The 27,056-nt window shown below is 35.8% G+C and overlaps 2 protein-coding genes across 3 annotated transcripts; both read left to right on the top strand.

Annotated features, from left to right (window-relative positions):
* The first annotated feature begins 1,263 nt into the window (after nt 1–1,263).
* LOC134667337 (putative inorganic phosphate cotransporter) lies at nt 1,264–26,659 on the top strand. Of its 2 annotated transcripts, XM_063524692.1 has the most exons (10): nt 1,264–1,433; nt 10,093–10,159; nt 11,697–11,896; nt 12,996–13,232; nt 14,145–14,354; nt 15,304–15,471; nt 18,926–19,142; nt 19,982–20,103; nt 21,115–21,231; nt 24,546–26,659. In XM_063524692.1, the coding sequence occupies exons 2-10, from the start codon at nt 10,126–10,128 to the stop codon at nt 24,756–24,758; spliced, it is 1,518 nt and encodes a 505-aa protein (XP_063380762.1). In that variant the 5' UTR covers nt 1,264–1,433; nt 10,093–10,125; the 3' UTR covers nt 24,759–26,659. The 2 variants fall into 2 exon arrangements, with proteins under 2 accessions (XP_063380762.1, XP_063380763.1); XM_063524693.1 differs by lacking the exon at nt 1,264–1,433 and having other exon boundaries at nt 11,714–11,896.
* Nucleotides 16,846–17,266, top strand: LOC134667650 (death-associated inhibitor of apoptosis 1-like). The gene has a single exon (XM_063525072.1). The coding sequence runs from the start codon at nt 16,892–16,894 to the stop codon at nt 17,264–17,266; it is 375 nt and encodes a 124-aa protein (XP_063381142.1). The 5' UTR covers nt 16,846–16,891.
* Nucleotides 26,660–27,056: the final 397 nt, after the last annotated feature.

Here is a 27,056-nt window from a genome sequence, read left to right as displayed (position 1 = left end):
AGATTGCGTTCGTAAAACTAATATTCTTAGTCTTATTTATTAATTTTATGATATAGTAGGACCTTCACGAAGGTACTTAACGGAGATGCAAGCATTTTACTCAAACACTTAATCATAACGCAATGATTGCTTTCGCACGATCACGATCAATCTAAAATGGACTTTCTGCAATGCAACTAAAATGTAAATTCTCTTGTCATCAACTAGCGTTAAGAGTTAGTAAAAATAATACTTTAATAGCCTTGCAGCGACCTTTGCGTAGGTACGTACTTCATCAATATGCGTTTGAAATTGTATGTTTTTAAAGTGGTAGCCTTAATTTGGGCGTTCTATTTAAGAGACCACGTGTGATTCGCAAAAGGTCAGGGTTGGCATTCCTACGTTGTATGGCATTCGCCTTGAGCAAACTAGCGTAATGTGATCTACGATTGTATCTAACAGACTAGAACATAGGTAGATAGATACGACTGGATCACAGAGTCGAATGCTCGCTAGCGCGTGGAGGTGATGAGAATACAGGATCAGGTGTGCCTTTCGCGGTGAAGGCCGGTATGTGATTGACCACTGTGTCTGCATAAGTTTATGCTGATTGCGTGCATTTAATGCGCGCAGATTAATGTCACAGAATGTATAAGATACATAAGCGGATTTAAAAGTATTATAGTTTAAACTACCAATCGTCCTTGTAGAAAAAAGTAGCTTAGCAGGTAGAGTGGCCACAACGTTGTTGTTAAGATAATCAGAGCGTGCGTTGATCTTGTTGCAAAATTAACTACTTGTGCTGCTGCATGTATCTATCTATCCGTGGATACCTATACTGTAGCCAGTATTTCTGATTTCTGTTGTATAAAAGTTACCATTATTTGTGCAACAGTGCCTAATTTTCATGCAAATTATACTCGGTTGTCATAAACATGGTGTTTATCGACAGCTGAAATTACGACGGTCCTATTTATAAATGTAACGACTCCTTTATCTCGATGTTTATTAATACTGTACTTAACTTTATCTTTTAACGCGAATAAACTACAATCTTGAAGCCTCTTAAAGGTTATATAAACTTAGGTATAAATCGTCCTCACGTGTTGAAGTGTGATCTTTGTTAGACACGGTGTGCAAGCCTTATTATTTCACTTTTACGGCTTTTGACTCCATATAACCAGTATAGTGGGAGTCTTAAAGGATGGTAAACAGTACTTGTTATAGAGATCAAATGTTATTCTGGTTGTACTCAGACGATCGTTTGTTCGCGATCGACAGGCGAGTAATAGCTACTGCGCTCGCGCCGCTGTACTGCGTCAGTCGAGTGCTCCTATACTTGTCTGTCACTCGTTTATTAGTTATTCGAAGCCTTAATAAGTGCAACAAGAAAAATAAACATTGAATGGAAAAGTTAATCGCTATCCGCAGCCTGGGATTTTCTGAGAAGATAAGTAAGTAATGATTTCATTTGCTTTCTTAATTGAGATTTGATTGTTTTTTATCATGTTAAGAGTTCTTACATATAAAAAATGTGTTATGAAGTTAAACTATATCAATATTACTATGGACAAAAAAAAATACATTACAAATAAGTACCTGATTTACAAATTATATATACAAATGTTAATGATAATTATTTATTATTAAGTCTATTTTTTGCGTACGATATAGTGGCAATTATATACCGGGTGTGGCCTGTAACACGAGCAAATAATTAAAACATAGATTGTACTCCTCAAACGGTGACACTTTTGTTCTACAACTTTTAAAAATTATTAAGTATTTTAGACTCCCTATTTTTCATACAAAATAAATATTATCTTCAATGGACGCCATCGCCACGCCATATCATTGTGATTGACGTTGCTTGTCACGCCTTAAACATAACAAAATTCGCAATACATTGCGTCTTAGAATAAACTTTAAAGTGTATTAAAAATCAAACCACAAGTAATTTTTAAAAGTCACTGAACAAATGCTGGTCAGTATGAGGAGTACAGCCTACAGTTTAATTTTTTGCTCATATTACAGGCCACACCCGGTATAAGTATTTAGGTATTTTACTTATTCATAAACTGACCGCGTATATTTAACATAAAATAATAATCATATGGTCATTAATTTGCAGTAATTGTGTTTTGCACCCTTTCTTCCCGAATTTCCTTTCAGGTTTGAACACACTTGATCTGATAGTGAAGACTAAGTACCATAAGCTGTAAAAATACTTGTTAAGCATATTTCACAAATTTTAATCCTTACTTTAGTACCTTAACTTTAGTTTAACGGCCCGATTCAAACTTTAATATATACAGGGTGATTTCTGGGTCGTGATCCAGAACCATTTTTTCTGTCTCTGTAAATGATCCACACATGGTAGTATTTGATTAAAAGATAATTACTTTGAGTATTCTTATTATTCAAGTAAAATTAATGTTATACTAAGTAATTATGGTCACCCTATGACTTTTGACATACGCTGTATGGAAAGCGACAAGACGTCACATTGAGTAGGGCCACCAAATTGTATGCAAAAATGTTTTTTCCTACTTGTCACCTGGAAAATAATCATCATTATTGGTGATAAACAATAATTAACAACATCATTAGGCTCATCTGGATCCTATGATGTATGATGTCTGCCTCTCTTGCTCCACGACCCCGAAATCACCCTGTATACTCGTATATCAAATATTACGTCTAGAACTCTAGATACGATATGGATTAGATATGTCGATGTTAAAAGTGACGTTTTTATTTGAACATATCAAAAGTCTCTGGCCGTAGCCCCTATGCAGGGGGAGAGGGGGTAAGAAGATCCCATTTTTAGGTTTTTCACTTATGAAACTTTTCGTCTTAGCGACATGATGACTGATACCACAGAATAAATAATAGTACTAGGTACAGAAGACTCACTCTCTTACAAAACGCGTCTGTTACGATCAGCACAGATATGGTCGCTAGGTGGCGACAGCGCCACGCGCGGCTTATGGCAAACCCCAAAATTGGGGCCGAACGGATGTACTTTTAGCTACCTGTAGCAAAGCGACGAAATCGCGGCGTGAGACACGCCTGCTGATACTTAGACAAACCGAAAGCTGATTAAATTTGCATCAAATTTAATTAAGTAAAGTCAAGCCTGACCTAAATGGGAACTCCATTCAACATCACCAGAGTATTATAACCAGAAGTTGAATAGTTATTTGTTTTACAAGGGGGCAAAGTTGTTGTTTAACTGCTCGTGCTAATATTGATACCCGAGCAAGCGAAAGATTCCAAAATTGAACCACGAGCGTAGCGAGTGGTTCCAAAAATGGAATCTTGAGCGCTGCGAGGGTTTCAAAGCACGAGGGTTAAACAAAATTTGCCCCCGAGAGAAACACAAAATTTTTCACCACACCAACCTGAAGCAAATATTAAATGTAAAATATCAAACAAAATCAAACCAAATCAAATCTAAATGAATGTTATTAAATATTTATCATCCCAAATCACCATTTAAAAGTCATTTCTACCAGCAAACATAAGAAACCAACTCAAAATTTTCATTTGATTACTTGCAATAAATAAAATGCAACTTTGCTATCAGTTTTTGAAGTGCAAAGTAAGCCTTTCCGAGCTGGTGTGGTGAAAATAATATTACAGTTTTAAAATTAAAATATCCTTTAATAAATAGTTGTAGGTACTTATTTTTAAAATGTTACGCGTTAGTGGGTCACTCGTCAACTAGGTTAAGTGTATTGGATTGAGTTGTATCAAGTTTAATGGACCTTTACATCATTTCATTATCTCGAAACTTTGATTTAATTCAAATAAAGGAAAATAACATAACTACTACCTCGTAGGTGCGATCGGTTTCCAAACTTAAGTACCCAATTTGCCGTACTAATTGTAAATATAGAAAGGTGGATGATACTTATGTTAAAAAGTTTTTTTTTACATGTATTAGTACCTAATATTATGTACATTAATGCAATAAAAGTTCTAATAATTCAACAAAGTATTTTTCCCTAATTAGTCTCTTTCTATAGTTTAACTTAGACTATTCATTAATAATTATGTGTTTTGAGTGTCTGTAATAGTTTTTTTCCAATTATTGGCATTTTTTTTAATGACCGTGTAGCGTTAGCGAAGGTCTCCGTTTTAATGAAATTAAATGAAATTAAATGTACATATTTATTTGTCAGAATATGGTACATTGATGTGACCTTAAATTAGAATGAATGCAAGTTCCATCATATTCTACCGTGAAGTTCGGTGTACAAATATTTTCATTTATATCTATTTCTTACATCTATATCTTTGGTTTGCACAATATATTAAAATATAACTAGGTGCAATCAAACAGCCAAACTTGGGCATTTAGCTTTTGTATGTCCTGCGGATGTTCTCATCTATAGGTCTCCAAGCTTAACCGATTCTCGTGAAATTTTGTGACCAGATTCTATGGATCCAATAGTCTTTTTTGTCGATCTAGTTTTTGTATTTTTTTAATGCGGGATTGCCATAAAGAACTTATGAGCCAATAGCGTATGCCGCTTCAGACCACTGTGAGTTCACTTTGATAAGGACTCAACGAACTAACTATTTTTTACTTTTACTATTTCTTAGCTAGACCTACTAGTTATTTAATGAAATAACAAAACGAATTTTATTTTAACCGCCCTATAACCCAATCTACTTTGGCCATAATAAGCCTTTTGCGCCGTTTTGGCTTGGACGAATGAAGTATCGTTTGTTCCAATTGAATTGGCAACGACCTCGAATAGAGCTTGACAATGACCGTCACTGCTGACTAAATAATTAAATACTTACATTACAATATAATAAAAATAATTATAAACGGCTCAGTTGCTAAACTTAAGTTAAATACTTACTTCTGATATTTTATTGTATGCCAGTTTTTGTTTTTTACGCAAATGCCGTGAAATCCGTTTAATGTTTCTAAGTAGGTCTCTCCAATCCGTCCAATATATCTATTAATTTAAATAAAAGTCTCTTTTCTAATTGAAATATGGGTAGTACGTAGGGGAAGGGGAATTTTAATAATCTTTACGCTTAATGTTCTGGCGGACTTACCTACAGAAATATTTTTCATTTTAAAGAAATTTAATTTTATGCTCATTTATAAGTGAGCAATACGTTTCTATACGTAAATGTACGTATACTCTAATAATCCCACAATCTTTTACATCATTTCAGTGAAGAACATTATATATACATCTGTGCCATTTACTAGGTGGTTACATATTATATTAATATGCTCGTACAACATCACGATTCCATACCATACTTGTACTATACTTTGGCGTTGGCATAATTAAATCATAATATCTTAATCGTGTTGACTCTCTACTGATAATACCTACACTCATCTAAGTAAGCATCTGATAGCGGTTTATACTTTTTACAGACGTTTACCTGTACTATACTTGTCAAAAACAATAACAATACGGTAATTATGTTTTATTACTGTGGAAGTTACAAGACGTGTTTATGACTAGGTATTCAAACTGAAATGGAAAGCAATTGTGGGAGGCCACGGGTATTACCCGATTAACTGTGAAAATCACACTATGTATTATGATATATTGCTTACCACTTACCGAGGTTAAGTGGTAAGCAATATAATGTGTTGGTATTGTTGGTAGATAGGTAATATTGTAATTCAATAATTTCTATAATCCGTTTTTTTTAGCATTAGAAAGAACTTCGCAGAAGTAAGCGTGTGGTTCCAAATCCAGCACTTTTAGCGGTAATAATTTGAAGTTAATTATATGTATTGACCATGTTACATTAGATAATTCAATAATTATTAACAATTAAAGAGCCTGATAAAAACTGCGCGTTTGCTTCTGTGGAGTTCTTTCTAATGCTAAAAAAAACGAACTATAGTCCATCAATACCGCTAGTGATCAGTAAGTTAGTTATAATTATAATGACCAGCAATAATCGGTCATTATTCTTTAAAAAATACACGGTGTAACATGAGGAAACCGAATAATTTTAACCACGCATTTCTGAGGTCAAAAGAATTAAAAAATGTAATATGAGTATAGGTCAATTTCGCCAAAAAAAAATTTTTTTTTGTTTCGTTTTTTTCAATTTTTTGAATGTATTTGTACATAAATAATAAATGTTATTGGTAAACTTGTCACTTAAAATTGATTTTTACATTATTTTTTCGTAGAACCTACTTTTTGCAAAGTGTTACTTGTCACTTTTTGACATCTATCAATAAGGATATTTAGACTACGTCCCTTAAGCAGCAACATCACCATCAAAAATGCCTTTTACACCATGTAACAATAAAAACTTATTTTTTTTTAAATTAATAATATCTCTGAAACTAGGCGAATATCAAAAAAGTTTATAGGACATTTTTGTCTCTAAATATGATCAGGAATACGCTGTTAAAATTATTCGGTTTACTCATGTTACACCGTGTATATGTAAAAAGAAAGCAATGGAAAGGATAATGGATTTTAGAAAAGGGCCGTTACAAATAATTTTTCACCACACCAGCTCGGAAAGGCTTACTTTGCACTTCAAAAACTGATAGCAAAGTTGCATTTTATTCACATGTGAGGCAAAGTAATCAAATGCACTTTTTGAGTTGTTTTCTTATGTTTGCTGGTTGAATTGACCTTTAAATGATGATTTTGGATGATAAATATTTAATATCATTCATTTGGATTTGATTTGTTTTGATTTTGTTTGATATTTAATATTTGGTTCGGGTTGGTGTGGTGAAAAACCCTCGTGCTTTGAAACCCTCGCAACGCTCAAGATTCCATATTTCAAACCACTCGCTACGCTCGTGGTTCAAATTTGGAATCTTTCGCTTGCTCGGGTATCAATATTAGCACGAGCGGTTAAACAAAAACTTTGCCCCCTTGTAAAACAAATAACTATTAATTAAAGGAATAAAAACGGAACATATAAATGAAACCCTGGAGTTACAAGCGCCCAAATCCTACGATAAACCCATTTAGCGAGCATTATACCCGTTTGCCACGGAGGTATAAATCTTATGATTCGTCGAGTCATGCTTCATCTCATATCCTCTCATGCGTTAAGCAATCGGCATAAGCAAGGCGACGATTGAGTTGCATTCTGAGGTCGACTACTTTCCGACAATAACAGTAGGTCTTCGAATTTAAATGCATGCCGATGTGCCAAAATCGTTATTGATGTAGTTTTATGTCCTAGTAATTAACAAGACACGATGTTTTGTCAATGTTTTTAACTAAACTCTAAACTGGAAGACTGTTTCTGTTCGTTTTTAATACTGTTGAGGAAAATAATAGGGAGATTCTTTTTTTTTTAATCAATAGATTAACCGACAGGCGAGTATGTTTTGTAACAATTGTGCCAGGATAGATAATTAAATACCTACTCATGAAATAAGTTCTATTTCATAAAATGTATGCAGATAAAATTAGATTAACTTTTAAACTTAATACAATAGTACATTACTACAGAGGCCGGGACAAAAGGGGTTGCCGGCCGAAGACATATAGACGGCCGAGCGAAGCGAGGCCGGATAGGTCTGAGCGCGGGCAACCCCATTTCCCGCCGAGGTATGTATAGTGCTTTTCTCAAACATGCAATGAAATAAATAAAATAAAAAATCCACGAAACCCAAGTTTTATTTATAGAAAAAACTAAAAGTAAACTACACCCAAAATATAACCAACACGTACCTATATCATTATCACGCGTATGTTTTACACGAGTCGTGTATTTTTACTACCCGTATATTTTCATGTATCTTTGATTTTTTCGCCTTGTATCCGTCTGACTGTCGTTTTCGTCACAAAGGTTTACATAGTCTTTCATGTTGATATCATGTTTCACATACATCGTTGATTTATGCATGGAGTAAATAAGTATAATTTCCACAGTGTTGACGAATTTGTAGTTACATTCATTTAAAATATACCACAAAACTGTTTCTAATAAACTGTAAGCCATTTTTCTTAGTTTCTCAAATAATAAAATTGCCATAAGCAACCATATACATACTTCGTCTTTGACTTGACGGCAGAGGCAGCAAGTTATTTAAAATCAATTCTGCTTACGCTGCCAATTCCAACACATACGATTACAATTAATATTAATTTCATTATTTCGTCGGAACTCATATTAAAGTCAAAAAATCAACAACGCACCATAAATCCAATAAAACAGAATGAATATTTTTCAACTTTACCTCCATAACAATTTAAAAAAATCACTACGCGTGTTTGAGTAGACCTTTTTACCGCTAACGTTTAGATGAAATATTTTAAATATTTTTATTTGTGTAGTTAAATTTATAATTTAAAATTATAGAATGTATTATTTATTAAGTTCATGTTGATTTTATACAAATAAAACTGCAAATTATAGCAAACATTGTTTTTTGTTTTTTTTTATAGGCGTAGTGGCAGAGTGTCATTACGAACCATAAAGCAATAACTGCCTCTAGTTTTTTTTAATGGATGAATGCCACGATGCTGTGTCACAAATATCTGTGAAATGAAAATTAAAAAAGAGGACTTTGCCGGCCTAGGCCTGCAAGATGTGTATGAAATTTTATTAACGACCTTTTGTCCTAGCCGCACCTGAAACGTCATACTTCGCAGCCTATTATAAGGAACATAACATCAATATTTCATTGCATGTTTGAGAAAAGATTTTTTTATGTACTGAGTTAACTGAGTCGTAAACATGGTTGTAATAATTACTTACCTACTTATCCTTTTCAGTTTCTTACGGCAGAGGTTATTAGAGTAGAGTGGGAAAAAAAATCTCAGGGTGAAAAGGTCCTCTAAGTCTTACATAAATCCGAAAGCCGAAAGAGATCAAACTGATTTTAGTACAACGAGATAAAACTCACATGAGACTTAAACACGTAATAAAATAATATATGTTGAACCTGTCACTCACGTAATCTAAAATATAAGATTCTCAATTCTTATAATAATAATTAATAAAAAAAAAGAAACATGTCAGTTTCGAGAGAGGAAAATACATATAGGGAAGACTACGTTTGTACGGACAAGCGTTTGTCGATTCCTCTCTTCAGCACAGAAGCAATGATAATCACATACCTATCTAAATTTTAACGTCACTGCTTCTATACAATCAATAGCAGGTAATTAGTGCCCGAGCACAAGGTAACGACGTTTCCGATGTACCTACTTTATTAAGCTTCTACTTCAACCACAGATCTCTCAAATGGATAGAAAAAATTAATGGACCCTGGAGGGGAAGTGCCTTAAAACATTAAGTTAGCTCATTTTCACTTAAAGGAAACAATGGCGGGATATGCGGAACAATGAAAATAATAAAGTGATCGAAATATTTTAGTATTATGTGGCGTAGATGCTCAGGCACGATGTGACTCCCGGTATAGTTATTTAAAAATTTAAAACGGTATAGTTACAAATGTGTACATACAAATGGTAGTCTTCATAATACGGAATCTATGGGGGCAAATCTATAACTCGGACTTAGCTTGAGGGTCAGTTGAATTTAGACTCTATTGCTCTTCTACAACGGCTAAATTACTTTTCCAATAACCAATGAAAGCAACTCGTAGGGAAAACCGCTTTATCTTTGGGTATTGAAGTTAAGTTCTTGATAAGTCGCCGGTGTAAGTAGGTGAAAACACTTAACTAGTTAATCTACTCGTAATTGACAATGCCCGTAAATGGAAGCTTAGTGGAGCAATTTGTTTTGATGAGCAATCATATGTTGTCCTTTAAGTTGAAGTAGTTTATATACAATGTGGAAAGAAATGTCGGGCCCTGGAAGGAAACTACCTTAAATCCTTAAGTTGGCTCATTTTACTTAAATGAGACATTCCTTTATTTTTACTTATTTTTCCACCCTGTATATTGCGGCACATCCAAATGGTGTAGTACTTATTTAAGGGAAAATTCAGATACAAAGCGATCTGTATTCAATAGGTAAAATAAATACTTACAATCACAAACGGCTAAATCGATCTTCTATGTATCTTCTATTAGCATTTGTAGGGAGAGGCTACGAGAATAACCCCGTATTTAACCTGGTTAGTTAATTTACCACCATTTTGCTAATTTAATTCTTATTACTTCTCAGGAACGTATCAAATAGAAGAAAATTACTTTTGAAATGATACCAAGATGGCGACTCATACTATCAAAATGTAAGTATCTACAGAAGCTAAGTATCCTACCTAATCTCTCTAGTTTCGTGTATTTGTGTGTATGTTATTAACTTATTATTGTTGATTAAGCGCCTTATGTACCTAATGTTGAATATTAAGGATGACTCACGTTAGACCGGGCCGGATCCAGGCCGGAGCTTTCGCCGCTCGTTTTCTATGGAAAGCATCACGTGATCACCGGTCATCTGTCATAGAAAAGTAAGCTTCGGAAACTCCGGCCCGGACCCGGCCCGATCTAACGTGAGTCACGTGAGTGATTGTGCTTTATTAAATAAAATATCACTATCAAACTAGATTACGGTTGAGGCATGTACCTCTGTTCCTTATTGTACGTGGAATTAGTGACAGCAGCTAAAGTAGGTATAGCGCCTGGGTAATGCTAATAGGAATCATTGAAATCGCGCATTGCTTACTTCAATTATTAGGCAATGCATTAACTCTTTCAATTTTACCCCTCTTTGCACTTTCTTCAAGGATGATTTCCGACATAAAATCTAAGTATTATGACATAAAATTTGGTATAGAGATAGTTTGAGTCCCGGGGAAGGACAAACTGGAGAAAGGGTAGTTTTCATTCAAGAAATCACCCTTTAAGAGGTTGAAAAGGGGGGTTAAAGTTTGTATGGGGAATCAACAAAACGCACAGATTGAATAAAATAATAGCTACCTACCTAAATTAATAATTCCACGCTGACGAAGTCGCGTGCAAAAGCTAGTTAAGTATGGATTCGTTATTTGGCTTTTTACGTTCGTAACATGAGCTGAAAGAATAAACATGCAAGTGCACAGTGAGTTATCAGCTAATATAACGTTGATATCAAGTTTCCATTGACTAAGCGCAATCTTGTTACACTAGAAACATGAAACCCTGACAAATCGATTATCGGGCATGCTTCGCACCCGAGATACCACTTACGCCTGGTGTATCGAATTAGTACCTATATTGGCAATATTATCTTGCCCTTTGAGAATTATCTAGATACGTAATGTCTAATTGATGTCTGACTAATCATCAATAATTAACTATCATACACACACGCGTAGATAGCTATAAATAGCTCATTATTAAGATTTTTGATCATTCCAGAAGACATTAGATCATCCACTTTCGTTTTAATATGCTTTGCTTACTTGTAACCTTTCGCTGTACCGCGACATCTCGAACATATTATGTTTCTTGAAATGTATATTTTACCAGTGATAAAAAGCCTCCGGTAAAACAGGCCCACAATGCTTTTTTTAAAATTGTATCGAAATTCATATTTTCTTAACTCAGTTGCTCTAATTTGACGAAAATGTTTTGCTTAAAATATTCTTTTATTTTTTATATTTGTCTGCTATAAAGCTACTAAGAGTTAAACCAAGAAAAGCCTGCAGTGATTTTGATAGCCCACGCAGTGCATATATTATTTTAAACGTCAAACTTCTGTGAAATTATGACTCTAGGAACTCCCTAGACCCGCCATGACGGCGTTTCTATGAAAGAACACTACATCGTTTGATTTTCTCTGCTTAGTGTTCCTAATTCCCCAGCGGTACGTCTTGGGCATCATGGGCCTGTTGGCCGTATGCAACGCTTACACGATGCGGGTGTGCCTCAACCTGGCAGTCACGCAGATGGTCAAGAGCAGTGGCAACAGCAGCGAACATTACGATCCCAATGCTTGCCCGGATGATAGCGAGATTATAGCTAATGGGACTGTCAGTAGCAAACCTGTAAGTACATTTACCTATCTGTGTTCACCTTTCGCTGCTTGTAGTCATTGAAATCTTCAATGTTTTGGTTATTGTTTGTGGTTTAGTAACCAATTGGACTAGTAAGCTAGGTTACGTGTAATATATGTGTGTTCACTTGTTTATCTACAAATACGACATCACACAAAATATAATTTTAAAGCTTTTAACAGCACCGTTACGTGTTGATAAATTATTGACCGGTGATAGGTATAGATACATTTTCAAAAGGGCACATAAAATATCTTTAAATGTACAAACTTACCTATAATTTAAAAGTTTACGCCCGAATAAGATTTGGTTATTAGCCAACCAGAACGCTCAATCTCCTCTAAGTCTTAGTTTCGGAATAACATAGCTGTAATGTAATCTTAGGTACCGATCGCGACTTTGAGCCTTTGAAACTGTTGCTAGTTTCTACTCGTAGTTTGTTGATAAAGTTATAGTTCAAGCAGCGATAAAATTGTTTAAAAGTTTCTGTAAAGGGCTTGGATATCTGATATATGTGTCAAGATTATACATACATACTTAAATAGATGAGTGTACTTATAAGCTATATGAGTAAAGTACCTACCTACTTATATCACAAAATTATTTAAAAAGGATGAAATTAAATTAGGATCTAAATAAAATATAACATGGCAACCAGTAATAACTTTAACATGAATTAAACCTAGAAATAAATGTCTCAAATATGTAGTGGCTTATGGAAAAATAGAACAGTTAAGTAAAGAATGTCATACATTACAATATATATTGCAATCGGGCGAGTTAATGGCAGTGCGATAATAAGGCGATAGCTATTTTTAACTGGCATTAATTACACTACAAACGTTGATTTCCGCTTCAGAAACTTCAATACCCAAACATAAATAAAACTAGAGGTAAAGATATTGGTGCTCGACATGCTAATGCCCAATAGATGACACCTCGCTGTCACCTCTATTGACAATGCCTTAAGTTTGAAGATGGCATGTACTGAGACCGTGTCGAGCACCAGTACGTTTTCCTTGCCATCATTTTACTCGTAAGTTCGTAACGCCTCAGCTAAAAGGGTGTTAATAGCTATTTTATTTTTTAGCACGCAATATTCGACTGGTCGGAGTCCACTCAAGGGCTGATACTCAGTGGTTTCTACTACGGGTACGCCGTTACGCACGTCCCCGGGGGCTACTTAGCGGAGAGATATGGAGGCAAATGGACGCTTGGAGTAGGGCTTCTGAGCACCGCCGTGTTTACGCTATTGACACCTGTAGTGGTCAAGGCAGGGGGTGCGACATGGTTGTTCATCCTTCGAGTTTTGCAGGGCATGGGTGAAGTAAGTAATTTTATATAGCTATAGACCGACCGCTTAAATGAGTCCTCGCCTGCGCGGTACGCGGGCGACGGGGTGGGGCGACTAAGGGTGGCGGGGAAGGCGCGGGCGCCGTACGCCTAAGCGTACCTCAATTAAGCGGTCGGTCTATAATCACTTTTTATTAAGGGTATTTTACACTTAAGGAGATCATCATCATCATCATCATCATCATCCGTAATCAGTCTTTCCCGTTGCGTCTGACTCGTGCGTATTTGTAGTGTGTTTTTATTACTCATCTAGACTGATAGTTAAAAATAAGAGTTATATTTTTGTATTGATTATGTATTTCAGTCAATGTTTACCCCATTGATGTATAAAATAATCATTTCTATTTTCTACTCAATTACAAACAATTTATTTCTTTTTTAATACTTATTATAATGATTCTACCTTGAATGTTACCATTCAGTTTAATCGACATTTTATTGGTTGTAAAAAGTTCTCATAAGAAGTGCAGTTAAGTTGCGTAAGCGATATAATCTTGCACTTAGTTTTGTTTGTATGTATAAAGGTTCTCATTAAAATTCATAAAACAGATTTAATCTTGGGTCCTGCTCAAGCATTTTTAAAGATCTTCCGGTTCCTGGTCAGTGTTCTCAATTAAAGACACCTTTGTTCCGTTTTTGGAATTGCAGAAACCATAAAAAAATAAATGTTTTTAACTACACACATTGGGCAGAACGAGGGTTGCCGCTTTTAGCTTAACTTTAAACTAACAATTTTAAAGTAAATAACACTATACTTAAATTAGGTAATATTGACTACCTATTAATCTCTAGCCGCCCATACGTCATACTTTGCCAAGCAAAATTAAATTTTGATTTTGTCAACGCAGAGTTCAAGTTAAGTACTTACTATTTTATTTAACTCCAGGGCCCGACAATGCCAGCTCTTATGATAGTGTTAGCGCGGTGGGTACCACCGCATGAGCGAGGGCGCCAAGGCGCCATCGTGTTCGGGGGCGCCCAAATTGGAAATATCTTTGGCTCCTTCATGTCTGGCTTCCTTATGGCTGGAGATGGGGACTGGGCGAATGTCTTCTACTTTTTCGGAATGTTCGGCATCATATGGTTCGTTTTTTGGGTAAGCATTTGTAGGTACGGTCGAAAGTATTAAACTGTGATAAGGTACAAAATTAAAACTTTCGACTGCACTTTTTTTGAAAGTCTAAATATGTGTAAGTAGTATTTTTATTAAAGCAATAGTTCAAAGTAAATTAAAAAAAAATGCTCACGTTTTAATTCCATTTTTAACTTAAGATTTCACAGAGAAATTATAAAAGATTGTACAAAGTATTATAAGTGAAATATGGCAGTAAACCGTGAGATTTTTAATACAGGGAAACATGAAACAAATTCATAGTAGTTTTCCAAGTCTCTGAGTGTTCTGTTTAATCACTCTTGTCTCTTATTATAGTTGTGACAGTAAAATATGCTTTTACGATTTGCTTAATAGACTGACACAGCGCGCATGGATATGTTTTACGTAATACTAAACACAAATACCTACTGACATTCTTACGTATTTATAAAATGCGATCTTTATGGATAATAAAACATGACGTCAAATATGATATCTATTATACTTGTATTGTACTTTAACAGCTAAATGAAGCATGCTACCTATATATTTATTATACAGGGTGATTTCGGGGTCGTGGAGCAAGAGAGCCAGACATCATACATAATCCAAAGATGAGCCTAATGATACACCAATAATGATGATTAATTTCCAGATGACAAGTAGGAAAAAACATTTTTGCATACAATTTGGTGCCCCGACTCAATGTGACGTCTTAAGTCATAGGGTGACCATAATTACTTACTATAACATTAATTTTACTTGAAAGATAAGAATAATTAAAGTAATTATCTTTTAATCAAATACTACCAAATGATAATGTGGATCATTTACAGAGTCAGAAAAAGTGGTTCTGGATCACGACCCAGGAATCACCCTGTATTTAAAATTAATTAGTCTAAATAAAATATTAAGTAACTAAAAAAAATATCTCTGTCCGATGAATTTTCAGAGCTTGCTATGCTACAGTACACCGAACACGCACCCGTATATATCCGACGAGGAGCTGAAGTACCTGAACGAACATGTGACCAGCTCGGAGAAGTCCAGTATACGAGACCCGGTGCCTTGGAAAGCTATCGTCAGATCTGTTCCAGTCTGGGCTCTGTTATTTGCTGCGGTAAGTTTTAAGGGGCCCACTGATTAACAGTCCGCCGGACGGTATCGGCCTGTCAGTTGTTCGGAACTGTCAAAATTTTGTTCTAACTGACAGGCCGTTACCGTCCGGCGGACTGTTAATCAGTGGGCCCCTTTACACCTGTTCGCATAGTGCAGGCCCTCCTGGCCAGGGTCGTCTTAAACTATGCTGGGGCCCTTGGGCATAGTAATTTGGGACCCTTTTGGAAAGTAAAGAAAGCAAAATTGAACTAACATTTTTCTACTATGACCAGGTCATAGAAATTTATTATGGGTAATCAAATATACTGTTACTATCTGATCTCGGGGCCCCTGAGAATGGGGGCCCTGGGCACGGGCTACGTGTGCCCTTATGGAGCGCATATTAAAAATAAATAGGTAGGTATTACACAGATCGCACTTTCGTCGATAAACTTATTGAAGTTATCGAGAAAATTGAAATGAAATCGCAATAAGTTAGGACAACTTAGTAATAAGTTAGGACAGCAAATTACCACTTGATTACCACACACGCGCACTGGAAAATTGTCTCATTTAATAGTGCAGCCCCAGTTATTGGAAATCTGTTATTACAAATGAATGGAAGGAAATTAATCAACATTATCTGCGTATATAGCATATAAAATGGTGAATATTATGATAGTATGACGTGACCAGGTACGGAGTGACAACAATAACAGCTTATTGTTTCTTAATACACATGCACCAAGTACGTAACAACTGTGAAAATTTATGTAAATGGTGTATTTAAAATATTGGCAAGTCCTTTGCTGCCAGACACGGAAAACATTTTTTAAGTGCGTACACAGTTGCTACCCAAATCTAACTAAACTTTACTATTTATTTGTTTAATTACTGAAATATCTTTTTTGTGACCTCGTTTGTCGCTTACCTGAGATACCAGGTGTGGCCTGTAACAAGAGCAAATAATTAAAACAAAGATTGTACTGTAGTGAGGCCACACAGCTGATCACAGCTGATCAGCTGACAAATAGATAAATTATAATTCTTTTTCACGCTTCAATAATAATTGGCATTCCAATGTAACTCGAGACGACACAATAAAATAGAATTAATATTAATATGATTCATTACGATTTTCCACATGATTGAACTCAAACAAAGGATGTAACTAGTATATAAGGCCAACAATTTACCAATAAAGGGTTCATTATTTACCCGACCATAGTGGTATTACTTTCTATACTTTCTACCCGTCCGCACCATACTTCATGGCGACCCTGCCAGGCGGGCTGCTCGAGGATTAGCCCGAATACTTCATGGCGACCCTGCCAGTCGGGCTGCTCGAGGCAGCCCCAGTTTAGACGCCGCCCAGTAGCCCAGCCAGCCAGCCAGCCAGCCAGCCACTACCAACACCGCCTGTGCCCAACAGCAACCACCAGATGACTACAGGGCAGGACGAGTGCGGCATATGCGCGCTGCCCGCCGCCGGCGCCAGTGTGCTCCCGCACCCGCGCTACAACACCAAGGCCGCCCGGCTCCGCACCTTAAAAGACTGGCCCAAGAGCATGAAGCAGAAGCCCGAGGAGCTCGCCGAAGCCGGCTTCTACTACACCGGCCAGAGCGACAAGACCAAGTGCTTCTACTGCGACGGAGGACTCAAGGACTGGGAGGAGGACGACGTCCCGTGGGAGCAGCACGCGCGTTGGTTCGACCGGTGCGCGTACGTTCAGCTCGTCAAGGGAGAAGATTACGTCCAGAAGGTCATATCGAAGGCGTGCGTCATCCCCAAAACGGTACCCGATTGTGAAAACTAACACGTAAGCAAGCACACCAACTACTTAAGATTTTTTTTCTCGCCTTATTAAACATACAGTTAAAATTATCATTAAGTATAAATATAATTAAATATAATCTATAATCTATAAATCAACTCTATACATTTATAAAATCAAAAAATCAGATAAGTGTTGCAACCAACAATTAGCCTGATCAGCTAAAAGTTATTGTGACTCTTATGCTTATGCTTTAAGTTTCAAAACGATGATTTCCTTTCAAAACTGTGTAGCTCGTGGAAATAAATGATGTAAGCAAGGTACACCAGGATACAGCCAGGCAATAATCCTTGGAACCAAAACAATTCGAGCGAGCTCTCAATTGCAGCGGTCCTTGGGCACACGGAAAGTTTTTTGTGTTCCGATGTGTGAAAACTGTCTGATAATACATTAGTATGTATTAGCGCACTATAATAAATAATACATTTTGTATCCTTATTACATACGTTGTACGTAAAAAAAAGGTCGGACGACCAGAGCGCTATTAAAAGGCGCTGTGTACTTTTTAAATGACAGGTGACAAGTATCACGAAGTCAGCTTACATTATTTCTTACAATCAAACAATTTTCCACAAATCACGAGCAAGAATTCTGATGAAAAAAAAAACAGGAAAATAATAGACACTATAACACTATTAGAATAGATTTCTTTTTTACAAGCACTGAATCCTTAAGACCACCAGATACCATAATTAAAAGAGTATCCTATAACGCATAATATAAACACATGTTAATGCAACAATGTATTCAGTAGCTATCTTAAGAATGTAATGTTAGTAATAGGTATATAGCAAATTGTATATCCAGATTGCATTAAGATTTTTATTATATTCCAATATTCCAAGAGATATTTTTTAAGAACCAAATGTATACCATAGAATTAAGTACATATACTTGTAAACCAAAAATAGTTCTGTAAATGTACTATTTTTGTCTCAAAAAAAAGGAGAGAGTTGTAGTGAGGCCACACAGCTGATCACAGCTGATCAGCTGACAAATAAGGACAAATACATAAATTATAATTCTTTTTCACGCTTCAATAATAATTGGCATTCCAATGTAACTCGAGACGACACAATAAAATAGAATTAATATTAATATGATTCATTACGATTTTCCACATGATTGAACTCAAACAAAGGATGTAACTAGTATATAAGGCCAACAATTTACCAATAAAGGGTTCATTATTTACCCGACCATAGTGGTATTACTTTCTATACTTTCTACCCGTCCGCATCATACTTCAGTACTCCTTAAACTTTTTTTCAACCACTTTTAAAAATTATTAAGTATTTAGACTCCCTATTTTTCATACAAAATAAATATTATCTTCAATGGACGCCATCGCCACGCCATATCATTGTGATTGACGTTGCTTGTCAAGCCTTAAACATAACAAAATTCGCAATACATTGCGTCTTTGAATAACTTTTTAAAGTGTATTGTGTGATTAAAAATCAAACAACAAGTTATTTTTAAAAGTCGCTGAACAAATGTTGATCAGTATGAGGAATACAGCCTACAGTTAAATTTTTTGCTCATATTACAGGCCACACCCGGTATATCATTTAAAGCTCATTTAAAGAAAACGATAATTTTTCGTCCTGTATAATTACTTACGTATATTTTTGGTCCTAGGTTGGCCACGACTGGGGTTACTACACGATGGTGACAGACCTGCCCAAGTACATGACCGACGTCCTGAAGTTCAACATAGCGGCGACGGGCACCCTCACTGCGATACCATACCTCGCCATGTGGATTAGCTCCTTCATCTTCGGTCTGGTCTGCGACTATTGCGTCAAGAAGGACTGGCACACGATCAAAACGGGACGGATTATTCATACTACTATTGGTAAGAGTTATATTGTTTAAAAAATGAATGCTAAAACTGATTTTGAGACGTGTGACGAATTTTTAATGTAACAAAAGAAGTCGCACAGATCTACATAGGTATTATACCTACCTACATAAACTCTCTATGTCAAACGTAGGTTATTAGTTATTCGTAAACAAGTGTCGGGCATCGAGCAATTGCTCCAACTTGAATTATGAGCATCCTTAATAGCGTCACTCCCAAAGGGATAAGATACGAATAGTAATCACCAAGGAACTCATAAACAAACCGTCGCTTGATCGCTTTACCGGACCCTCGGGGCCGGGAAATCGGAAAGTCGGAAACACGTGATATTTAGGACAAATTACGTAATGTAAAGGTTGATTAAAACGTCAAAAAATATTACAAAAATAGTTTATACCTGGAGAACACAAAAGCCAAGGGGAACTATGCTTATTAGATGCATGTACCTAATATTTTACATGCTGTAGACTAGATACATATTAGGTAGGTATACAGGATTAATTTTTAATCACCAGCCATACCCTGCGTAGTGACTATGTCATACTGAACAACTTATATTGACCAATGGCTAAATCGCAAAAAAAATTGGCTGTTTCATCCATTCCGGCTGATGTAGGTAATGTCGCTGATTTCTATGGGACAGCCAATGTTTTTTTCGCGATAAAAGTTGTTCAGTATGACCATACTACGCGGAGTATGACTGGTGATTTTAATTTCAATATGTAATAAGAAGTGAATGATCTTTTCAAATATTTATAACATTTAGCTAGCGCCTATAGCGAGAGCATAAAACTTGGTCGCAATCTTGTTCTTACCATGTGTTATTGTTCTAGCCGCCACTGGTCCAGCCATTTGTATCATATTAGCTTCGTATGCCGGCTGCGACCGACTGGCAGCTGTGGCTTACTTTATCGCTTCTATGGCGCTAATGGGAGGATTCTATAGCGGAATGAAGGTAAGATATAGACTATAGAACGAGTCAAGTGGAAACTTTAGTATAAGCTTTATAGGTAGCTTATTAATCGCTTTATTATTACTTAGGTACTTAATTTTACTACTTAATTTTACAGTGCATTGGTGTTAGCTGTAATGCTGTAAAATTTGATTTCAATAAATATCAATATCAATATCAATTTAAACAACTTCGATATTAAACCTCTATTGTGGTATTCTATTTTTCTAAATTAGTTTATAATTAAACCTTCTATTCTGTACTATTACGTCCTACATACACATATGTACATTGTACATATAACTGAGGTACTTATTGAAACTGTAATGTAGAGGCCCAATGAAGCCGACAATATATGCCTCATTGACAAATGCTTCTTTTAAATATATTTAAAAATTGTTTTGGGAAAAGTTAAAAGTGTGAATTAAATTTTATTGATAAAAACTGTCCGATTTCCAAACTCAATATATTCATATTCATATTCATATAATTTATTGATAAAGATAATTACATGTCAGGAGTACATAAAATAAAATTACATTTCTCTAAATGTAAACATAATCAATTCAATCAAGTAAACTTAACAACACATCAAAGCATACCTAATAAAGCAAAACAGAAATACATATGTCATGTCAATCATAATTATAAATTAAAAAACAAAAACTAAAATAATTCAATGTTTTGTTAAATAATTTTCTATAGTTAGATTAAGGCTTTCTAATAAAATAATCCATATTAAAATAACTGAATTAAAAATAAAATTTTCCAGTGACAATAATGTCCCATTAAAACAGTGAATTTAGACTTTTACATTGAAAAAATATATTGGTAAAGTGACATCTAAAATTTAGGTTTATTACGATAAAAATGCCAGTTAAGACAAATTATTCAAAGGTTCATAATTTTAAAACTCATCTCATCTACGAACCAACTTCAAGAAAATTTACAAGAGAAATAATTATTAAACATTAAACAAACCTAAAATAAGCCTGTACGTATATCAACTTGCAGGTGAACGCCCTGGACCTGGCGCCGAACTACGCGGGCTCCCTGACGGCTATGATAAACGGGACCTCTACGATCTCCGGCATCATCACGCCCTACTTGATAGGGCTATTGACGCCCGATGTAAGTTAACAACACATTTTTTGGTTTGGTCTATTTTTAAAGTTGTTTGTCCTCGCTTCCAGCACGGGCGGCCTACATTACACTTAGCGCCACTTGCACCATCCCACTAACCCGGGGTTAACCGATTAAACCGTTAACCCAGTGTCAAATTGTAATGGTATCCATGGTAACTCCAGGTTTAACCGGTTAACCCCGGATTAGTGGAATGGTGCAAGTGGGCCTTATTAGAGAAGAAAAGTCCGCAACGACTTCCACAGCACACGCAGTGCAAATGTCGCTTTAAACGTCAAACTTTTAAGAGATTATGACTTATAAATAACACTTGCTATGCGCCACCAAAATCGCCGCAGACCTTTATGGAATAGCCGTTACGAAAAAGATAATTTAAAAAATATACATATGTATAGGTCTAACTTCCTACGGATTATGGCTCCTCTACACGATGGGCCAACGCCGGCCACTCCAAGGGTCGCAGCCATGCGGTTTGCTGGTTTAAGCAGGTCGGGATCCGCTCTAAATCTAATTTGGCGCCCACAATTTTATTTAAGTGAATGCCACCTGATCTTTGAGCTCAGAGGAGAAGCTTTGTTTAGATTACTCGTTCCAGTAAAAAAAAACAAACTTCTATAAGTTTATAAGGTTACCCAGATAACACATTAAATTTGTGTACATTAACGGCCTTATTTGAGTAATGCTTATAAGATGCTACAGCGATACGATACCGATCTGTCAGTGTGAAAAGAGACGATTTTAGTTGAAGAAATATCACTGTAATATTGAAAATGATAGATCGGTATCCTACCGCACTCAAAAAGCTTGTATGTAGGTTTAAAGGCTCCTCTTCACGTTGGGCCAACGCCAACGCCAACCAGGGACGCATTTATGCGTTAGAGGGAGCAAGTGATATTGCTATATCATTCTACCGCATGACTGCGTCCCTCGTTGGCGTTGGCGTTGGCCCAACGTGAAGAGGAGCCTTAATAATCAAAATTGTAATTGAATTTCCAATATAAGTATTATTAATTTCCATATAAAAATGTATAACATTATATAGAACACAGTTGAACTTTGTGAAACTTTGATTATTATGAGGAAAACTTTCGACAGTATAACAAGCTGGTTATTGATCGATGGTTGTAACTTTCCGACTCAAGTTAATTTTGTTTTCCTCTTCCTATCTAATTGCTTTTGTAGCGTAATTTAAAATCCCAATATAAGGACATTATATTAATATAAGACGGTGACTGAATGTATAAAACCAGGCCAACAGACCAATGATGTTGCCTAATTCATATAAGTATATTGTTACTTAGACTTTGTTTGTCACAATTCAAATTACGGCTATTTGGAATGGGTTCTTTGACACCTCGTTACATTACAATATTATAGTGGAAAGCATCGGTATTCAATTTGCCATAATATGTCCATAATTTGCCAAATATGCCTAAAACTATTTATGACGTTTAACGAAATTTCACAATTAAAATTTGCCTTCGGCTGTTTTACTATTTTCCAGAACCGTAGAATAACCGTAGAATATTAACGTAATCGTAGAATTGCGGTTAATTCTTGAAAAGGTTTCAATGTTCACGGCCGTGGACTTTTAACCAGTTGTAAATTCATATTTGATATCTACAAAAGGCCACGCTAGGTCCGAAATTAAATATTTTAATTAAAATAGAATAAGGTAGCACACACCACAGAAGTAAAACTAAATATAAAATAAATACAATTAAAAAAGAAAATCTTAAATATGCTCAGATACATCGTCGTTCATGTCATGATTATTAAGCAACATTCCTTTATGTGCACAGTTTTGCATTTCTCTATTCAAATGTGGAATGGTCTAAAAAGGACATAATCAGATTATATTCATTGATCGGATAATCCAATTCCAGCAGAGGTTTATGCGTCGAACATGGTAAAACTGACAATTTTAGGCTTAGCTTAGCTTTTTAAAAGTCAACATGGCAACAGGACTGCCACAGTAAAGCCAGTATATAAAGGTAGAGTTTTATTCATTGTATAGGTAGGATATAATAGAAAATCTAAATATACTTATACTTATTCAGATTAAAATCATAATATTCAGGTTATAATGCTTAATGATTAGTTTCTTTTATGTAAGCACTTCACATTAGTTGACCGAGCGTCAGCGAAAGTCTCCGTTTCAGCTTAGGTAAACATGCTTTCGTATGTCCTCTATAGTTCGCAATTCTCAACCGATTCTCGTGAAATTTTGTGAGCAGGTTCGATGATTATAAAAGTAAATATATGTATTTTTGTCAATTCTGTAATTAGATTTTTCTTTTTCAAAATATCGGAGTTAAATATAGGTACTTACATTTATTCAGTTTCAAGACAAGCTCACGAAGTCTACTGCTCACAGAGCCACTAGTTCATTTAGGCCCACTTGCACCATTCCACTAACCCGGGGTTAACCGGTTAAACCTGGAGTTGCCATGTTTACCAGTACAATTTGACACTAAATTAACGATTTAACCGCTTAACCCCGGGTTAGTGGGATGGTGCAAGTGGGCCTTAAAAGCTAGACTGCAAACAAATATGTTCGTCACGGTAACGCGGTGCCAACATTAAACTCAATACAGTCCATCTAGGCTTTAACATTTTACATCTATGATCAAAACTTGCTGTAGGTATACCGACCGCTTAAATGAGTCCTTGCCTGCGCGGTACGGGGGCCGTATGCCTGCCGCCCGCACCTTCCCCGCCACCCTTAAGAGCCAACAGGAGTGGTCATTTCTCCATAAAAACGTACTCCTCGTTTTCCTCCGTGGTTTTTGAAGCTAGAGCAATGACTTTTTTTCAACACAGATTAATATTGTCAATATCTGTGTCGGACCGTTTTGCTTTTTTTGATATTTTTGTTTTTTAAGGCGCTAGAGCCCTTCAAAAATGGCCAAAATGGCCTAATTGACTATGCCGCAATGAGAGGCGTGGCATTCAAAATTGATATCAATTAGCCAAAAAAGCAAAACGGTATCCTACCGCTACAGATAATTTCATAATCATTTAGATTTCCAAATTTGGTTACGATTGGTTAAGTTTTGGAGGAGGAAACAGAGGAGTACGGAACCTCGATTTTTGAGATTTTTACGCAGGATTTTTCGCCTTGTCCTTATCGCACTACTTTTAGGTGCCGCTTCCGTTAGCGAGACGGGTATATTTACCTAAAATATTTAAAACTCAGCTCCTGTTTCGTCTTAAGTAGTCGTCCTACCCCGTCGCCCCCGTACCGCGCAGGCGAGGACTCATTTAAGCGGTCGGTCTATAACTTTATTGTTTTGTTCCAGTCGACGTTGGCTGAATGGCGCGTCGCATTCTGGGTGTGCTTCGCCGTATTGGTCGGCACTAACGTGGTGTACATCATCTGGGCGGACGGCAAGCAGCAGTGGTGGGACGACGTGCGGCAGTACGGCTACCCTGACGACTGGAAACACGGCCCTCTGTCCAAATCTGACACGGACAAGGAGAAGAGCAAAAAAGCTGAAGCTACGTCGTTCTGAAATGTATAAACTACCTATGTTTTTAGGGTTCCGTATTTTCAGACTAATGATAATGACGATTTATATAATTAGTTATTTATTAAACATTAGAATATAAAATAAGCGCCGAATGAGTTTTTTGCAAAAGTAGGTAAGAGTTCTTTGATTAATTTTCATATAACTTGTTTTAACGCATTCACTGCCAGGGGCGTGGCCTAGGAACAAACTTGTATGGCGGTGAACGCACATGTGCGTCGGGGGCAGTGAATGTGTTAATTAGAGATCAGGGTATGATATAAAATTTCTACTAACAATTATTCTGAGGCTTGCAATAACTAGGTATGTAGGTATATAAAAATTTAGCTACTTTTCTTGTAAATATTAAGTAAGATATATTTCGTTAATATTTGAGGACTTCCGTAATTTGATGCCATAAGTAATAATATATGATGTATTTAGAACTTATATCAATCAACCGATAATAAGATATAAGCGCGTTTAGTGAAAGTGTAACGCACAACTCACAAAAGGTAGATGTTATATGTTATGATCATGATCTGAATATGAAATAGCCTTAGGGTGACCAGTTATTGGCCGGTGGCCAGTTACTGGCGAATTACCCTAATAATAAGCGCGTTTAGTGAAAGTGTAACGCACAATTCACAAAAGGTAGATGTTATATGTTATTGATCATGATTTGAATATGAAATAGCCTTAGGGTGACCAGTTATTGGCCGGTGGCCAGTTACTAGCGAATTACCCTAATAATAAGCGCGTTTAGTGAAAGTGTAACGCACAATTCAAAAAAGGTAGATGTTATATGTTATGATCATGATCTGAATATGAAATAGCCTTAGGGTGAGCAGTTATTGGCCGGTGGCCAGTTACTGGCGAATTACTCTAATAATAAGCGCGTTTAGTGAAAATGTAACGCACAGTTCACAAAAGGTAGATGTTATATGTTATTGATCATGATTTAAATATGAAATAGCCTTAGGGTGACCAGTTATTGGCCGGTGGCCAGTTACTAGCGAATTACCCTAATAATAAGCGCGTTTAGTGAAAGTGTAACGCACAATTCAAAAAAGGTAGATGTTATATGTTATGATCATGATCTGAATATGAAATAGCCTTAGGGTGACCAGTTATTGGCCGGTGGCCAGTTACAGTCGAATTACCCTAATAATAAGCGCGTTTAGTGAAAGTGTAACGCACAATTCACAAAAGGTAGATGTTATATGTTATGATCATGATCTGAATATGAAATAGCCTTAGGGTGACCAGTTATTGGCCGGTGGCCAGTTACAGGCGAATTACCCTAATAATAAGCGCGTTAAGTGAAAGTGTAACGCACAATTCACAAAAGGTAGATGTTATATGTTATGATCATGATCTGAATATGAAATAGCCTTAGGGTGACCAGTTATTGGCCGGTGGCCAGTTAATAGCGAATTACCCTAATAATAAGCGCATTTAGTGAAAGTGTAACGCACAATTCACAAAAGGTAGATGTTATATGTTATGATCATGATCTGAATATGATATTTAGCCTTAGGGTGACCAGTTATTGGCCGGTGGCCAGTTACTGGCGAATAACCCTAGTTACCTAAGTAATGCATACCCTTTGAATATTTGATTTTGAATAAACAATCGGCCTACATCCAATAAACTGAAATTGCTCAGTTTAAATATTCTAATAATTTATGTGCCATGCATTTCTTTACTACGAAACAGAAATTATTTTAATAAGATACGACAATTAGGTAGGCAACTACAAATAATTGTTCTTATTTATATAATGTATATATGTATTGAATACCGAATTAATTTTTTAAATAATAGTAAAAACTTCAGTGATTATAACTAGTTAACAAAATTAGGTAACAATTATTGATATAGTACTTATAAGATTTGTACAATATCACGCCATTGTTGATTTATTATGAAATAAAATAATTAAGTATCATTAAAATAGTTTTATTAATACCTACATTTAATATTTCGATATATTATACCAAGTGCTTAAGTACCCACAGTAAAAACAAATTACATTTTTATGGTTACATATCAGAATACCGAAAATCGATTTACCTAATGTTGAATCACCTATGCTCGTTTGACCTATTTTTTTAAATACCTAATGATCAATTAACCTAAGCTCATAACACCTAATGAACGAATTACCTATTGCACGTTTCACCTACAATTGGTTTACCTAAGCTCAGAATACATATGCTCGATTCACCTAAAGTTGAAACACCTAATACTCGAAATACCTAAAGCTAATATACCTAATACACGAAACACCTAATGTTGATA

This window comes from Cydia fagiglandana, chromosome 9 (assembly GCF_963556715.1).
Source record: "Cydia fagiglandana chromosome 9, ilCydFagi1.1, whole genome shotgun sequence".
In the NCBI taxonomy this organism is placed as follows: domain Eukaryota; kingdom Metazoa; phylum Arthropoda; class Insecta; order Lepidoptera; family Tortricidae; genus Cydia; species Cydia fagiglandana.
The sequence above is the reverse complement of the archived record's forward strand: the minus strand, read 5'-3'. Positions and strand labels throughout refer to the sequence as shown.

What these genes read in the sequence shown, in the direction of transcription:
- LOC134667337 (XM_063524692.1), top strand. Translation starts at nt 10,126, where the DNA reads ATGATACCAAGATGGCGACTCATACTATCAAAAT. An exon ending in TTTTGCAGGGCATGGGTGAA is followed by an intron (nt 13,233 to 14,144) that starts GTAAGTAATTTT and finishes ATTTAACTCCAG; the next exon opens with GGCCCGACAATGCCAGCTCT. An exon ending in GGGCTCTGTTATTTGCTGCG is followed by an intron (nt 15,472 to 18,925) that starts GTAAGTTTTAAG and finishes TTTTGGTCCTAG; the next exon opens with GTTGGCCACGACTGGGGTTA.
- LOC134667650 (XM_063525072.1), top strand. Translation starts at nt 16,892, where the DNA reads ATGACTACAGGGCAGGACGAGTGCGGCATATGCGCGCTGCCCGCCGCC.